Genomic DNA, 18,565 nt, shown 5'->3' with positions numbered 1-18,565 from the left:
TCTCGCACATGCGAAATTTCATTATCTTCCCAGGGGCATCGGCAGGCCCGCGGGGCGTAAAGCCTGTTGTTGGCTTTTTACGCGCATGTCACACGCGCGGTTGTTCTTTCGGGGTACCGTGTCCTCTAACGTCTTTATCGGGCGACAATAATCCTGACATCGAGATCGCGTTACTGGTTCTTTATTAGCATATCAAAGCCGCCTCTCGCGGTAATGGGCACGCCTCTCGCCTCTCGGGGTAGACATAGGCGTTAATCCTTTAACTCGATAGGACGAGTCAACTCGCAGTTGGAGGACATTTGACGTCGAGCTGGTCAAGTTCATTCTGTGACGTTGCTACGAGTTCTAATATCTGAATAAGTTTCTCGACACGTTACAATCGCGTTAATGATTTCATAATACACGTTACGTAGATATCGCTCTTTTGATAATTTCGTGAATATATCGATTACAAAAAAAAAGGGAAATATCCGCTTCAATACCTGAAAACCTGAATCGCGCGAGTAACCGACGCGTAACACTCGAGCCTGCATTTCTCGCTCTATTACGCGAATCGAGAGATACTACATCTCTCTCAAGTATCGAAATCGATCGCATTTTTCGTAGGCGTTGGTTGATAAAAGAAAAAAAGAAAGAAGAAAGATCTCATATCTTTCGCGACCGGACGCGAGCCGTGACGAGGGCAAACTACCAAAGAGGGTGTGTATTCGAGACACGAGATCGTCGGTTCATTCACCAAAAATTGGCACTCGTCCAATCAGCTGACAGGCCTCTCGTTTCCTCGTACAAAGCGAGGACGTGCGCGCGCCCGCAAAGTCGTCTATTTTCGGGCTCGGTGGTTTTCTCTCTCTCTCTACGTTACGAAATCCCTCCGCGACCATCTGCTTTCGTGCAGCGTTTCTCAGAGACAGCGTTAACGGAGTAATCGTTAAAATAATTTTTCCGACGAACGGAAACGTTCGGCTCTCTTACCAGGGAGGAAGATACATTTAAATACTCCTGACACATTTACATGTTTCAGGTATCCTAAACATGACAATGAATTCTTAACGTTTTTCTTTTCTATTTGGAGGATGCAAAGAGATCATTCTGTCTGAATGTGAAAATATTCTGCTGTAATATCCGCCGCGAAAATTATTCAACGTTCTCTTGGCGAGAGTAGCGCCGTATAAGAGCGCGAGTCATGTAAAATTTAGATGTTTTTTTTTTTTTAATAAGCAGAGAACTAGAGTTTCAAAGGATTTAAATTTATGCATTGAAATAGCTGGCTTAGCACCGTCAGTCCTTCCTGTTCTAACAATGTTAGACGACATATTAAATATTAACCCGCGAGGAGGCGCGCAATGATACGTTAGTGACCGACGTGGTACAACAGATGCATCACGATGCATTTTACATGGGAAAGTGTCGGGCAAGTAGGTAAAAACAAAGTTACGCGCTTGATCGCAGTCTATAGACCGTTTTCTGCCACATAAGAGAGCGTAGGTATTAATAAATCTCCGTTAAAAAAAGAAGCACGATTGGTAAATTCGCCACGTCACTCACAAAGGTTAATCGATACTCGCGTTTTATAAATGTAAAGGAAAAAAAAAGTTTCGACGCGAACCACCGTTTAACCCTCCACGGGGAGTTGGCGAGGCGCTACGACGAAGGGCAGGACGGACGGGAATAGCAAGTTCATCGTGAAGTCCGATCGACAATTTCCGAGGTGTCACCGTGCGCTCTCTCTCTCTCTCCGTCCCTCTCCTCTACCCCTCCCCCCCCCCACCTTCCTCCTCTCTCTCGCGACTGCATCAAAATTATCGCGGTATATCGACCGCCAGACGTTAGCAACACCGGCCAAAATTATCCGAAATAAAATATCGTACCATCGCGCGAGTTGTTGTACGCGAGGGATCGTTGAACTCGTCGGCCGCAAAACCAGATCGCACGAACGAAATAATTCTTATCCGCGAGACACAAGACGCGAGTTTACCCGCGCCGGCAACCGCCCGGCATTAAATCCCGTCTATTGAGAGCGGCGACAGATAGGTAAATACGAGTTTCTCCACAGGGGGAGGTGGGAGGAGAGACGAGGGAGACGGATAAGGGTGGCGGAGATTTAAGGGGGTGGAACGCGAGGAGGGTGTTCGAAGATACGCCGGGCATGCGCATCGCCGCCCAGCAACCGGCAAATCAAATATTAACACCGGCTTTATACCGTTGCCGCCGATGGCACCGTTGGTGCTCACAATGGAATGTATTAACTTGTGCGTTCACGTCGCGAGAGCCACGTTGCACCGCGAGGCTGACATATATATGCAGACGCCATAAACATTTACAGCTTTAATACTCGCGTTACCAAGAAATTAAAAAAATTATCGCAGATCGATTTTACAGTCCCGTCTTAATAGTCATAAATGACTTATACTGTCATATATTAAACACGAAGGTAATGTATAAGAAGCTGGATGTAGCTCGGGATAAATAATTATCATTTAACTATTCAGACGGTTAAAGTGACGAGGAGAGATGCAATAAAACGGTCTCTTTCAATGAGCACTTTTCAACATGTATAACAATAAATTAATCTTTGAATAACTTAGAGCATTTAACTGCTTTAAATTATAACTGAAGCGTTTAAATGCTTTAAGTTACTAAATTCCTCGCGAGTTCCGAAAACTGGCGGTGTCGCGTCGAGCGTGCGGTATCGATAAGAAAAACATTATGACCTATTCACACTCTGTCCGCGTATAAAGATTTCTTCTTATTTATCGCGGAAAGAGAATCGGAAAAGCGATCTCCGATCGTCGATCTCCATCGACGACAACCCCGGTGGTGATTCGTTGAGTCCTCCCAAAAGTTTCGACGAAAATCCAGCGGAAGACAATCGTCGGTGCACGCTCACCGGAATAAGATGAAGCGCGTCGACGAAAACAGACTGACAGACTGTTGGGAAAACTTTTGAACTAATGGCGGTTCCCTCGTTCTTCTCCGGGGTAGTTAAAGCCCGTCTCGCGCGCGCGCGCGCGCGCTCACACACGTATCTCTCCCTTCACCTATCGGCTTCGGCTTTCGCATCGATAGTAAAACGTTAGGTTGCTGATTTGGGTTCGACGTTGTTGATCTACAGCTTTTCGTTAACACTCATTTGCCGATAATAAGTCCTAATTCCAATGTTAAACATTTTCTTTCCGTTGTTTACAAGAGATTTTACTAAAGAGCGATCGCGATAGCGATTTACAGCCATCCCGTAAGTGCTCCTTAAATACTTTTAGATGCGACGTGCTTCGCTTAATGGACTATCAAAAACGTCCAAATAGCTTCGGAAATATCGTATCAGGCCACCGCAAGATTCGTTTTTTGTTCGGCGTTTATTTACGATATTTCCGAAGGGGAGAGAGAGATAGAGGGGTGTGGCGAGTTTTATGCGAAATTAAAAATAGTATATGGAAATTCGGTGGAGGGGGGGAGGGGAGGACGATCGATTCGCGGCGGTGTTATATCGCTTGAAGCATTTCGCTTTTACGTGCCTCGGGACGCCAGCCCATCGTAGTCGTAAATTTTTAAATGACGACCGGTTTTGGAAACACACGTCTCTATTCCGACGTTTCTTTCACCTCGAGACGAGTGAAATGCACGCTGCAACGCGACACACTAATTTCGTTTTCATCATTCAAACTGCACTTTTACGACATTCTCATTGACGTCATATTAAATGACCGCATATATACGTCATGCATCTTAACGATATAATTTCAGTCGTTGCAGCAATCGAACATTATTATACTGATGAAAAATGAGAAGGAAAAGATTGTATGTACAAATAACTTTATTCACTCACCAGAGGCCGTTTTGGTAGCGTCGCGATCGCCTGAAACAGAAAATTGAACATCTCTAGAAAACGTCATTGACTTACGGCGGAGGGAGGGTGGGAAGGGAGGGGGAGGGTGGGCGCAAGGCAAAAAGTTAAAACTATTTTGTATGTAATAAGAAGAGGGATTAGCTTAAAAAAATAAAATAAAATTCTCCCGGAAAATGAGCGCAACGCAAAATTCCAATGAGGAGGCTAGACTCCTCTGGGTTGAAGTGCGGCGCGGCACGGCACGCCGCGCGCCGAGCTAAAATCCACCACACATATTATGTGAAAGTACAGTAATTTAACAGCGTACGGAGAATTCCTGGAAACAATTTGCGAGGCAAAGCCGGTAGCCGCTCATAAAATACAGCGAGAAAATACCACGAATTAGCGGGGGGGGAATTTACAACAAAGCGCAGAAATTATTGGAAAGCGTCGTGCCCCCTCCGGTCTTTCTCGCTCCTTTCGTCTTGTACTTTCTCTGGCACGCCGCCGTGTGTATGCGCTCTCCCGTGTACACGACAAACCGCGCATGCGACTACACAATCGCGAAACGCTCGAGTAGCTGCGTTATTCGGGCACTTCGAATAAATTTGCATACGAAATACCCATTCCGAAGTATTCGCAGATACTTTATCTTTTAATTAATTAAATTTAGCTTGTATTAATTAAAGATATTACTCTCTCTCTCTCTTTCTTTCTCTCTCTCTCTCTCTCTCTCGCTATATAGATTCAGTTATCATTCGTTAGTGCATCTAATCTGCGTACACTAAATCCAAACAAGTCTTATACACTAAAATACTCCGTTAAAAAAAAAAACAGCTAAAAATTATTGCAGCTCGATCTCGATTTAACAAAGCGGAGCAACGTCGTCATTTCGTAATCCATAAACAAAGTTGCTAAAAACGTTCACGCCTCATGCCGTTGAAAATCGTCCGTCCGCGTTCCTGCCGCACTTGTGACAGCAGAAAGAACGGGAAAAATCCCTCGCGCGATCGTAAAGGCGTCAAAGAGCCGGAAACGGCACTTAAAATTTGCAAACGGTACGAAACCGACCCGAATTCGCGAATGCACCCCCGAAGGTGGATTTCATGTGATGTTCACAAAGCGTCACCCCACTCGCTTTTCCGCCAGACGGAACGGCTGGCTTTAAACGGCAGCGCTTTCCGCTTTCCACGGCAAACAATAATGGAAATCGTCTGTTTGCATCATCCTAGAGAAACATTCCGAAATACGCTTCCGTCCATTTAAAATCTTAATTCCAGGAAATGGCTTTTGTGAATTAGTAAATGGTAATGATTGTCATTAGCTTAAAAATAAAGTAAAATTCTTACATTAAAAATTATAATAAATAATAAAACAATCTATTAACAGAGAGAAATCGTTTGACAAATTGATTTTGCCTATTAATATTCATAATCGGTTTTATCGACCGATTTGACTTGACACAATTCTAAAAAAAAAATACGCTGTCTGTTGTTTATTATAAGGCGTAACTTATATAATTCATGCCATTCATGGTATAGGTTTTGACTACATAATATAATTCACATATTTCTCCGTCTGGGTTCACACATTTATCTTACTTCGGAAAAAGTTCTCGCAGCGATATAAACTCGGACGTCGAAACGTCACGGGATCGGCCATGGGCGCGAATCAATGATGCATTTATATTTATTTATACGATTTTCCATTTTCCATGTGACACGTATGTCCGAAACCGTGACATTTGGTCGCGAGATCGTCGCATATGCACGCTGCCTCGCGGAATATTAAATGCAGCCGGAGCACCGGATTGTTTATTTATTCACGCTGCGCACAAACACACACATAACACACACACACACGAATATATCTCCGCATTCGTTCGCTCCTCCACCAGCAGTAAAGCCAGCCAGGCCACCTATTAAGACAGATGGCATGGAGATTATTTACGAGGGTGCGCACCTGAGCTCGCGCATTTTCAATTTCGGGCGTCGGTGCTTCTCGATCGAACACGTAAAACGCATCGGAATTACAACTGCACAAATTCGATTTATTCGTAGCGAATTATCGAATCTCGCAATCAATGCGAAACTTGGGAAAACCTTCATCGCCGCATGCTGCTGCTCTTTTTTTTTTATCGGCGACATTAAATCCGGATCCGCATACAAACGTACATGAAAAATGTTTATTTTAACAACACGCGTATCGCATCAAATAACGCAGATACGCGATAGCGTAGAAGCCGTAAAAGCGACGGAAGGTTCGCGAGGAATAAATAAAATTTACCTCCATAAAATACGATATCGGATTATGACTTTGCCTCTCTGTTCAATACAAGAGGGGAAATATACATCAAAGGATAATAATAATTTTTCCATCTTTTACCAGCGCGGCGCCGCGACTCTTTTCGTTGTACAGCCTGCATAGAAATTTATTAGCTTTGCCGGCGGCGCGTCGCTAAATCGTGAGTTATCGCCGTTATCTCTATCGATGACGAACAACGACGACGACGACGACGACGACGACGACGACGACACAGGCACGAGTCGAGAATTGGGACAACGACCTCGCGCGCTCGCTCGAAACAAAGAGCGAGCGTGACTACGGCACACTGTGATGCCTCGGCAGCCAGTGTGCTTTTACGCATGGCGCAAGGTTCTCCCCGGCCACGAACGTGACGCGTATATATGCACTCTCTACTTGGTTCTCTCTGTTCTTAAACGGCGAAACACGTCGAACTCGATGGTGAGACACGGGAAGGGGGAGGGGGGGAGCGGGAGGGAGAACGAGCGGGCGGCACGAAGCGCGAGTGGCACCGGCAATTCCGCCAGCATAGAGCCCCGCTTCTAAGTAGTAACGTCGTCAAGCGACTCGACGTTAGTGCTCCGCGTTTAGCGTGATGTCAGTTAGCCGGTATCATTTAGGGCGAAACAGTGTAATTACATGTAGAATCCACCGTACTTTGTGCGCCGCTGTAATTTCGCCGGCACAATTTATGTGCGGCACCAATTTCAGCGGGACGCGAGCGCGCGACGACCGCCACCGCCACCGCCGTCGCCGCCGCCGCCGCCGCCGCCGTCGCCACTGCCGCTGCCGCTGCCGCCGAATGCGCGTGAGGGATGAATTATTACGCGCGCATCGACGCGGCGGGCAGCAGCACGTGTGACACTCGTGACGTCACGCGGAGGCTCGTAACAGAAAGAAATACACACTGTTTCAAATTTCCCTGCGTGGGCTCCGCGTGTTGTTATGTCCGCCGTATTACTCGGATTTAATTAGTCGCGAATTGAAACGATGACAACAAAATTTCGAACGAGGAGAGAGAGAGAAAGAGAGAGAGAAAGAGAGAAAGAACCGTTGCATCGCGCGCAACGCCTTGGCTTCTGGCGCACGACACGAGAGGACGGCGATTAACGGTTCTCCGGCACATTGTGTTGCCCTCGGTGCCGATTCTCGCACGGCCCGCCATAGGAGGGACGGAGCGGAAGGCATTAAATTTTCAGCGCGGTCGTACCCGCGGCCAGGAAATATGCTTTAAATGGCGATAACTATAAATAAGGGGACGCGCGTTAATTCTTTAGGAAGCCGTAGCTCGTGCTTCGCGGACGCGAATCTCTTCTCTCTCTCTCTCGCTTCGCCCGACAACCCAGGTCGTCCCAATTTCGTTTTCCAATCTACTTCACTCCATTAGATTAAATAGAGATATGGCTGCCTATATGCCGGCAACGAGACGCGAAATACAACGCAGCGCGCAATTATTTTTCCTTCCCGGAGAAGTTATAATACCGAATCTAATAAAACACAGCGCGGTCAGGAACATTCGGGACTATAATTTATCCCGTAATGGCCTTTTTCGAAACGAAAAATCTAACAATAAACAAACGCACGGGCTCTTTTTTATTGCAAAAAAAAAGCTCTTTTCGTGATGTACGCAGTGATATATCATATAAACGGAAAATATAACGTGTGATGTTTGTATCACACGCGATATTGTATGTTTGCAATGACCAATTCGGTTAACAGCCCGGATTTAATGCATTGTGTCGACCCTGCATTAAATCTCGCGGCATTAAATATAGCCCGTTTTAAAGATTGCGTACGTTAGATAGCTTCGCCTCTATCTAATCCTCTTTCCGCCTTACCCTCTCCGTGACGAGAAAAACGAGCGCGCGGAGATCTCTCGCACGTTCGACGATAAGTGCACCGTCAAATGCACTCCGACGCTACGTTCGTCGGTAGGTACCCTGCCTCCTCCTTCCCCCTCCCCCCTGCCTCTTCCCTCCTCCTCGTCGCAAATTCGATTGATTTATTGGCAAAAGAGCCGAGCAAACAGGCGCCTTCCTCGCCCAAGATACGAGCGACTTTTTCGCTACGGCGATAATTAATTGCGCTTGCAATCCTGTTGCACCTTTATTTGTTTCCACGTATTAGAAAGTTTTAAACGCGGCGCGAGTTTTCTTCATCGAGAGTGCGACATTGCAGCGCAACGGCAGAATTCACAGACGCTCTTTCGCACTTCTTTCACGTCAATCGGAATTCCACTTTCGTCTCTCACTTACGAAAGACTCGACGAGATTAACGATGTTTCCGCAGCCACACACGAAGTGTGACGTAATTGTTTCTCTTCAAAACTATAAGATAACACAGTTATAAATTAAAACAAAGTATTGCATAAATATAAGAATATATATCAAAAATCAGTACACGTTGATTCAGGCCAATAAACGAGCACAAAATTTTTTGGATGTTGGTATAAATTAATATATTTCAAATTTTACAAAAATTTTTCGAGATCGTTTCGACATAACTTGGTCGAAATTTGAAATATATTAATTTATACCAACATCCAAAAACTTTTTTGCTCGTTTATTGGCCTGAATCAACGTTCCAATTTTTGATAAATACGATAATCTTTATTAATAAGAATATCAATTTAAGAAATTAAGTCAATTAACATGTTGTAAATTCACAAGTTCGTTGAGATACGCACAATTCGTCGGAAGATATTAGTTGGAAGAGCGCGTGCAAATGAAAGGAAAAATCCCGAGAATTTTTAATACGCGATGATAAAAGTTAGAGGTTTCGCTTCTCTACAAACTGCCGTTGTTTGTTCAAATGCGAACGAAGGCGAGGAACAACAGGCGGTGAAACTGCACGACGTGACTCCTTATTCAGTCGCTTCCGCCCTAAACCATCGCCCGCTGTTTCCGTTTTCTCCCGCATAAACTCGGTATTTATGTGACATAAATAAAGGACAGAGGAAAGTATTCCGGGAAATAGCGCTTTTCTCCCTGTCCCCCCCCCCCACCTGCGTACACGACTCCGTACTGCTGCTGGGATTACTTCGCAAACGTGACTTTACATTACAACGAAGAATGACTCTGAGGCAAAAGTTTTGATAAAGATGACCGGTGGGCCACGCGTTTTTATCGTAAACATAAAGGATACAAGCTTGCGAATCTCACTATCTCAGATGTCGAGCGAATGACCCGGGAAGTCGCGACGGAAATTTGTACAATTGGATAATTGTCATCGCGACGGCGGACGCGCCATTAGGAGCGTATCGAAAAACAGTTTAGAAAAGCCGACGCGCCCATTTATCTTGTCGCCTTTGGGACGCGCCATTCCGCTAGATAATCGAGGTGATAAATTTCACCGGGACACGCTGTATACATCCCACGTGTGCATGAAGCCTGCCGCATATCGTTCGGAAAACAATCAATCTACCCCAGAGCTTACCGGACGGCTTCGTGGACCATAGTCGCGATTTTGCCCGCCGAAAGCCAGACGACAGCTCGGGTGATTGCGATCGGCCCCACGGTCCCGCCAATCCTTTCCTCCATATTTATTTCTTTGCCGTATTTATGTTCCAGACACCCCGAGGCACACGCGATACTCGTCTTTCACACTATTGTCTGAAAGTCTTACGGTTCATTCCGCCCACGTAAATTTTAATCCAGGTTTGCTGCTACGACTATTTCCAAAACGAGACGAACAGTTTAATTTGTGAGAATTCAACAAGTCGCACGAAGAAAAAAAAACAGTTGCATGCAAAATATATTTGTACAATTCAAGAATAATAAATTAAAATTTAAAATTAAGTTTAGTATTATATATGTAAGTTTTACCAAGAGCTAAATATATTTTTTAACTTGTTTTTGTAGCTTTTCTAAAAATTTTCGTGCATACGTATAAAGCATAGTAAAAATTTAATAATTGGTTCAATTCATTTTATGTAATAAAACGAGTCGTTATCGCTTATTTCAATGAAATATTTTTTGTATATCGACAAAAATAAATTACTTTTTTTTTTACTGTTGTCCAATATTATTTTATAAAAATTATTCCTTAAATATATTCAGCAAAAAAAATTTGCCTGCAGCCGGCAGTTTTACATTTCTGGATACTGCCGCCGTGGAAAGGGTCTTCTTCTCCCATGCCGAACGCATTTTCGTGTCCCGTCCCAGAAGTTTGACAAGCTGCTATAGTCACGTAGAGTGAAAGGGCGAGCCCGGAGCCGGTATAACGACGGTGTCGAATTTTATGGCCGCGACGAGGTAGAAGTGCGGAAACTCGTGGAAATCGGACGCTCTTTATTTCCCAGACACGACGGCTGGTTCGTAACAGCGCCGATGGTGACCCCGTCGAGAGAGAATTGCAGCTGCGCGTCCGTCGTCCCCGGGCACAGTTACGGAGAGGCCTTCGTTTTTCAATATCTTTGCGTAACCCCTTTGACATGAAATAGAAGGCGACCATTGATTCGGGCCAATCGCCCGTAACGTAAACACCGATAATGATCGAAAACGTTTCGGTTCGTGGCATCGCGGGCCAAACCCCGATGAATGAGTGCACGTTTTTCCCTCCCACCTCGCGACGTCGTCGCTTGCTCGTCGAGACCCTCTTCGTTTCTCCCACGATAGCATAAATAATTCAAAGGACAAGTCATCGACACATCTGGGACACCGGTACGATGGTGATCCGACATTAATGATTGATATAGTATACAATGTCGAAGGAGATGAGAAAACGCGTGAAGTTCGCTCACATGACGACTTTCTAACAACAAAATTAATCACTATCGAATTATTGAGGAATAAGAAATATAATTAACTGAAAGCATCTATTGTAAAATAAAATTAATCAATCGACAGTGAGTGTAAAATTAAAGATGTTATATACAATTTTGTTCAGCAAAGCGCCAACAGATATCAATCGGAAAATTTGAGCATTTGTTATTGCTCGTTCTAATGGAAAACAGATCTAGAAGGATTAATGTATATCTGTAGCACGCAGGAGGCACTTCTCGTGAAAGGACGAGGAAATTCCTAAATCCATTGGATCGGTGGAAAAGGATAATGAACGATAACCCTTCCTCAACGGGGCGTCTGAAATACATCCCCGGAGAGATACGATTTTGCCTAACTGCGCATTCGGGATTTGTGCCGGCGCTCGTTTCCCGCTTAAAGACGACTGGATTTTCGCGCTCCAGTTGGTATAAACAAGCGACCGGTACTTAAAATTTCGATCCCCCTAGAATTTACCACCGGTCAAACGAATCCGCGGATATTTAGGCCCTCGCCGTCTCTCTCTCGCCGGATACGTGGCGTGGCGCGAGAGCGAGCTTAGCCCGAAACTTCCGGCCCTCGTAAGCCGCCGGTAAAGCCGCCGCGAAAGTTCGGCCAGATATTACACTGGCAGTGATTAATTGCGAGCTTTGAAGTTTAACTCGGCGCGCCGGCGATCGCCGTAGGTAACACGCCTGTCCGGTTTCGTATTGTTATTGGGCAACCCTTCGCTCTAACGAGTCCGGAGCCCCGGGATTAGCCCCGTACGAGCATTTCACGCTGATTCGATTAAGTTCGCCACGTCGGAAGTGTTCTATTATTGGGGCGGAGGAGGGGCAGTACATGCTTTTAATTCAGCGGAGGCGCGTATCGACTTTCCGCTTTCCGCCGACGAGCCGAACAAAGGGACGTGCGAAGCGACGATTGATTGCCGGTGGATCGAAACCGACAATAATTGAAAAACTTGACAGAGAAATCTGCAAGTACCGCGTGTGAACCGTGCGAAAACCGATAACATAGGTGAACGTGTAATATAATCATTCTTCATTGAATACTCTCTCTCTCGCTAATCTCGATGGTTTTCAACTCTTTGACGGAGACCATCTCTTTCGTTCAACGAAATTTAAATTAATTCATTTCATCAACGTCTTTCATCATGTGTTTGACATAAATTATAAATGATGAAATTGGAGTCAGACGACATCGGGTTGGTCGCCGAATGATTTGTCGAGCGAAAAACTGAAGTCGGTTACGCTCCGAGGGCGGCCGGATGTCGCCGAAAGAAACATCTTGTAACCAATTAAAAGAGACAGGCTCTGGTTCTCCGAAAGCGAGCTTTTCTAAGAACGTCATTTTCTCGCATCGCTACAACGCGTAATCTATCTTTAGAGCTTTTTGTCGCATGTAAAAAAAAACGTGGCTCGCCGCCACGTACGTTATATACGCGTCGGATATGTGCGTCGCGAGTGCACAAGATCGATACGATTCCGAGAGGTATCCCAGTTCCCCAGACAATATCGGCGGGATCGCCATTAAAGTCTATCCTCCGATACGAGAAGTTCCGGGCAACTTCGGAGGCACTGAGTTTCGTAATATCGCACGAAATCGCCTTCGGAGAGATCAAAGCTGGGCTTACGGATACAAGCCACAGTGGCAGATCCCGCGCGACCATGCCTATTTGCTCGGAATTTGAGCTTCGATACCTCGGTACTCTCTCTCTCTCTCTCTCTCTCTCTCTCTCTCTCTCTCTCTCTCTCGGCGTCCCTCTTTCCCTCTGTCCTTAAACGCAATTTAAAGACAGGACAGGAGACTTGTGTGATGGCCTTAAAGTAAAGTATATCGTAAACAAATCAGAGTTAATTGATACTGATGAAATCCGCCCTCAGAACAAGTTAACGTTAACGAAGACGAGAGCGTGTTCGTAATTTATCTGATCTGTTGTGAACAGACGCCGATGCGATTTGTTAATTAAATGTAATAAAATACCGCGTATAAAGTTTTGCGGGAAAACCGAGAGCTCTCGCACTTCGTCGGCGAGACCAATGCATCGTGAAAAACCAGCGGGATTCGTTTCCGCGAGTCGTAGTTGTGCAGCGTGAGGTACGTGGTATCAAGATAGCCGCCACCACCGCCGCTATATCGCCGGCCGCCGCTGCTGCGGCCATCATTACATTCAACACGCGATTATTTCACAGGCAAATAATCGCACATTCATTTTGCAGAGAGCGTTTTCCCCACTTCTCCACCTGCCTGAGGGATATCATCGCGATTGCTTGATTTATTCCCCTCGTCAAGTCGACCCCGCTCGAGAATTTAATGAAAGGAAAGGAAAATCTCGGCTTTGTTGCCGCTTCCTGCTTCTCGTGCCAGAAGATACACATCATCGAAGGCCGAATGCGTGAAGGAGAGAGCTGGCAGCCGAAAATGCCTCGGCTCCTCCTCTCATTAACGAGGGAAGCCAGCGTGACCGACGACGACACTGTAGAGATCCTCTTGACGACGTTACTTTGTCGACGTTTCCTCTGAGATTTGGCCCTCTTGCGTTTTTTTTTCTTCTTTCATTTCCTCCTCTCCTCCTCGAGCTTCGAGGAAGATAAAAACACGCTGCACGATCTACCCTAACGTCTGCTCCACGTTGAGGGCGAGTGCACCTGCTGGCTGGCTCGTTTCCAAAACTCGATGGTGAATCGTACGAACGCGTGGCTCTGAGACTCTTCTCTTGATTTCATTTCTGTCCAATGTTGCGCAGGCAACTCTAGAGCACTCCGTCAATCGCCGAAATAGCGAGAGAAAGAGAGAGAGAGAGAGAGAGAAAAGGGAAATCTTACGAAAGCTAAAGGCAACGTCATTTGTAGGGCAGATGCGCCAGTGAATGACCGATTAATCCTAAGCTTGGCAAAGCTCTGAGAGAGCAAGTTTAAAATTGTCTTGACGATAAGAAGAATAAGTAAAAGAAAACAATATAAGATTTTCAAGTATAAAAGAAATTATAGTAATTTAAAGTGATTTACCCTGTATTCCCTAATTTGAACATCGAGGCAAAATGTCCATTTTTTTTGCTAGACTTTTTTATTGGATTCTTCTTGGAATATACGATTGACGTACAAAACGGCTGCGATGCGCCCTGTCAAAGGCGCTTAAATTGAGGTAATCGATCCGCAATTATGGAGATTTCAAAGGCGAGCTGCCCGCGACTGACACGCGCTGGTGATTATAGAAATATCGCAAAGATCGGATGACGTTTGATTAAACGGACGGGAATTACGTAACGCTACGATGATCGGTCGGGTCTCGGAGTCCTGCCCAGGCTTCGTCGCGGATAGAATTTCGATATCGATCATATCGGATTGACACGTTGACATTGAGCGAGACGATGTTGCGAAGCGACGTTCCGTCCGTCTCGTCGAGAGAGAGAGAGAGAGAGGGGGGGGGGTACTGCATTTCATTATGTGCCGTCCAAAACGGCATTAGTTGAATGGAAAATTTTCGTAATCGTTGCACTTGATAGCACAAAGGTACGGTCTTGCACAAAAGCGTAATCGAAATTCGCCGGACCTATCGGAAAGCGCAGCGGCCGGCTTTGTCTAGCAATATCAATTGCAGATCTATTCGAAGCACGTGCTCGTAGACAATTCATAATTAAATTATAGGTCCCTAAGAATTTCCAGGCAAGTTAGTACGCAATAAAACAGTTCTCGATATAAATAAACGTTATGGAACGCGAATTGAAATTTGTATTAATATCATCGACGTTATCGTATATCTCCTATGAGGATAATTATTAAGCCACCCGGGCATCCCATTCGCACATAAATCATCATATATACAAAAATAATAATGGAGTATAATATCTGGCCGTGCCACCGCTGCCGGCTCAAAAGAAGAATATAAACCATAACTCACGAATATACACGGCGGAGAGATTCCGAGCGGAGCGGACTTTTCCCTCTCGCCGCGCTACCCGCTCGCGCGGCCTCCCACCCTCGCGCTCTTCGTCCTCCCTTTATCCGCGATCGCGATCGACGTCCGTAAAATCGTATCCGGCGCAACGAATATGACCACGATTAAGATTACGGCGATGCCGACGGCGACGGGACGCCGAGCGACGCCGATCGAAGCGGGCCGGGGCCGATACGTTATCTTAATTGCCCACCGGAGTACGACACGGCTCAGGCTTCCAGGCGCGCTGATTTTGCGGCGGAACGTATGGGCCCTAGCCGTCGAACCGCCGCGCCGGCTTTTTAATGGCGCACGAACAAAGATAAACTCAATCGCAAGCGCGGTCGGGACCCGATCGCATCGGACGCGGTTGCATCGCGATGCACACCGCAACGGGTAGATCCGAACATACGGTCGTATCCGATAGTAAATTCAATTTTTAGAGGAATGATGTAGTGGCTCGAGCGCGACCGGGTCAAGTTTGCTGCACGAAGTCTCTCTGTGGTAGAGGCAGGGGTTCAAACTGGTTTTGCTTATTTAAATTATAGAGAAAGATATACGGGAATTTATTTTTACCAGACTAAATGTTTATACATCCGCAAAGTAAAATAAATTGTCAGGACCGCCAAATATATCGAAAGCAGAGCAATCTTAAAAATATTTTTTTAATAAAAGTTTTTCATGCATATTTTATACAATGTGTACAACAAATATCGAAATTTTCCCTAAAGAAAAATTGATTTCGCGTGTCCGATCTTTAAAATTAAAATCGGTAATTCCAAAATACTTGTACACGCATATAAAGTTTATTAAAAATTAAAAGTACATACTAATAACCCTATCATCCGCAAAATTCTTTGGATTGCAGACTTGGCGCAAATAATTCAGCCATTTTTCTAAAGCAGCGCGGAAATTTCCCTATTTCATCCTGCGCGGCGGCGAAAGAAGTATCATTGTATTAATATGAGATAGACGGCGGTGCCTTCGCACAAACGTAATAAATCTCTCGCGTCTTCGCCTCCGTTGCCTTGACTATTCTCTTACTCGCCTTTCTCCATTCTTGCTTTTTCCACGAGCGGACGAACGATCGAACGAACGAACAAGCGAGCGAGCCGCGGCCCAGGGCTTGGACTCGTGTATTTATGTGCCATGGCTTATTTATCCTCGCGCGTCCGCGCGCGATAAATCGCGCGCGCACGAGAGAGAGAGAGAGAGAGAGAAAGAAAGACAGAGACAGGGAAAGCTTTTCTCTATGCACGCTACTAAGCGATGCACCCGAACTACGATCGTCGCGGCGTGTCGCAGCTGCACGCGAAATGCAGCTGCGACTAATGAGAGCCGTCCGTTAAACCTCCGCGTAGTCAGCGATGCCAATACGTCGATAGACGAAACGAGCGCGCGATAATTCTCGCCCAGGTAATTACCGTGTTACAAGGAGAATCCGTGATTCTCGTGCGTCGCGTTCACCAAGAAAAATCGGTTGTCGCGAATGGAATTGGCCATTAAGGAAAAACTTTTTAAAGCTAAGCTTTTGTTTACCTAATGTATTTTCAAACTTGATACAAGTTTTTGTAGGAACAAGAACATTAAATTTTTGCACTTCGTGTACTTTTCCAATAATCGATTATGTCGCGCTGTCTTATCATCGGGTATCAAATTAAATTACCCAAAAATTGACGATAAGACAAATGCGCACACAAAAAGTGTCGCTCTAGCGAAAGAGGGGTTTATCATAGCGATATCGAAACGCGACTGAAAGTCAAAACGACCTTTCTACCCTCGTAGCCCATCGCTTCGTCCAGTTCGGTGCGCGCACCGACTTTCTCAGCGAGCAATTTGATCGAGGGTGAAAGGTGGTGGGTGGCAAAGGCGGGCGGGCGGGCGGCAACGGAGGGAAGATCCTCGAGATCGTTTGGGACGTAGGGAACGAGGTCGCGCAGCAACCATGATCCCGGGGATCGAAAAAAGGTTAACGACCGCCGCTCGAATCGCAACCCAGCTTTTGGACTACACTGTGGAACGACGTCGTTTCCCTCTCCCCCTCCTCCCCCGCCACCCATCCGCGTCCTTATCTCGCCCCTTCCATTTCGTCCTGACCCTGCCCGACAGTGACGAGAGAGAACGGCGATGGAGACGAAGGAGGTTTAACGACAACGCGGGGCACGGAGGATGGAGGAGAGAGCGATGCGCGATCGGTCAAAAAGTTTCGCCGGAGCGAACCGAGACAGCTGCTTAATCTCGCGGCGACAAAGCGGATAGGATTTAACGAAGTAATCAATATCGCGGCCACAGGGGTTTTTTTTCCGTTTCAATTCGCAAGAAATTTGCGAAATTGCGCCTGCCCTCTTCCTGTACGACGGCTCAACATCGCTCATCGAGCGGCAGAATTACGAGATAAATCACGCAAATGGTTCGGAAAATTTTATGGGATTTGGGGAACAAATGTCTTATGTAATTTAATTGTAAAGATATTTGACGACAAAAGTTGGAAAGATTGCATCAAAAGAGGGTCCTTCATAATTTTTTTTTTAAAAAAAGCATATCAACATCGAAACTATTATAAAATCTCTGACTGAAAAAAACATTCAATAATTTTTAGGCAGAAAGTTTATACGCCCTCATCAATTCCTGGAACATATTCGCATGATTAGATAAAAAGATGACAGACCGGCTGAACTGACAAATCGAGCCGAGTTGCAATGGCACGGTCCAATTAATTCATTAATTCCCAACGACCGTGAATTCTCGGAATTGTAGCGGCAGAAGTCAAGTGGTAATTATACAATTATGCAACCGGATACCTATTAAATACATGACGAGAAATAAGTCGGTTCACGCGGCACATCCATCTTCCATGCCCAGTTATCGTAAGTACACAGAGCACTACCTAATTAAGTCGCCATTAACAATATGATAATTCACAAATAATAATTCATTAGCTATCGGGAAATTAATTAAAATTATTTTAAGAAATAAATAACTGATGCACGTATACAATACAGAATGATGATAACGGTGAGACTTTTTGATCACTTTTCGGTCATCGGACAGATAACCGCATTAATATCCATCGTAATTAAAATTAATTAAAATGTGTGATTACTTATCATCAAAATTATCATACTCATAATAAAATGAATTATTATCATTAAACTTATTTTTAAATATCTCGATGACTTCTATGTCCCCAATTATTTGCGCTCGCCAATGCAATTCCAGCGCATGTTTCACTGGAATACTGTAACCAATTCGCCCCGCTCTCGCCGTTCCTCTTCCACGTTCACGAGCACCAAATCAAATTCATTCGTTATTCGATATACCGGGCGCAGCGCTTCGCGCGTATGTGCATACGGCAGCTCTCTGTGCGTCATAACTCGGCGGCGTCTGCATTTTTCAGCGTCCAATCCGCTCGACGCTTTCCCCGCGCACACACGCTTGCTTTTATCCCGGTGCGGGTCCGCAGAGAATTGCGAAGATTTAAGGAGCACGAAGGAATGGAGAGCCCACCATCGGAAAAGCAGCCGCCGATGGTTCCATAAAGAAGGTCAAACCGCGGATCGGATCGAGAGGCAAGACATCTCCTTGGCCTTTCGTCCTTTCTTTCATCCCGAACTCGGCTGAACTTCATTCTTCGCCGCTTATTTCTTATTCGAGAGGTACACCGATCGAGAACCTGCGTCCGTAAAATACGTTTGTTCTTTTTTTTTACGTAAAACAGCGGACAAAAATCCTAACAAGA

General features: G+C 45.5%; 1 protein-coding gene across 11 annotated transcripts in view; it reads right to left on the bottom strand.

The window, feature by feature from the left end:
* Positions 1–18,565, bottom strand: part of LOC105448265 (growth factor receptor-bound protein 14-like) — a 253,642-nt gene that overhangs the window by 103,957 nt on the left and 131,120 nt on the right. For all 11 annotated transcript variants that reach the window (XM_011686759.1, XM_011686758.1, XM_011686760.1 and 8 more), the window contains one exon: positions 3,824–3,853. In XM_011686759.1, coding sequence (XP_011685061.1) covers positions 3,824–3,853 — 30 coding nt within the window. The remainder of the gene's footprint in view (positions 1–3,823; positions 3,854–18,565) is intronic.

Source organism: Wasmannia auropunctata, unplaced genomic scaffold, assembly GCF_000956235.1.
Source record: "Wasmannia auropunctata unplaced genomic scaffold, wasmannia.A_1.0 LD336088.1, whole genome shotgun sequence".
NCBI classification, from domain to species: domain Eukaryota; kingdom Metazoa; phylum Arthropoda; class Insecta; order Hymenoptera; family Formicidae; genus Wasmannia; species Wasmannia auropunctata.
Note: the sequence above shows the minus strand (reverse complement) of the source record. Positions and strands in the feature narration are given on the sequence as shown.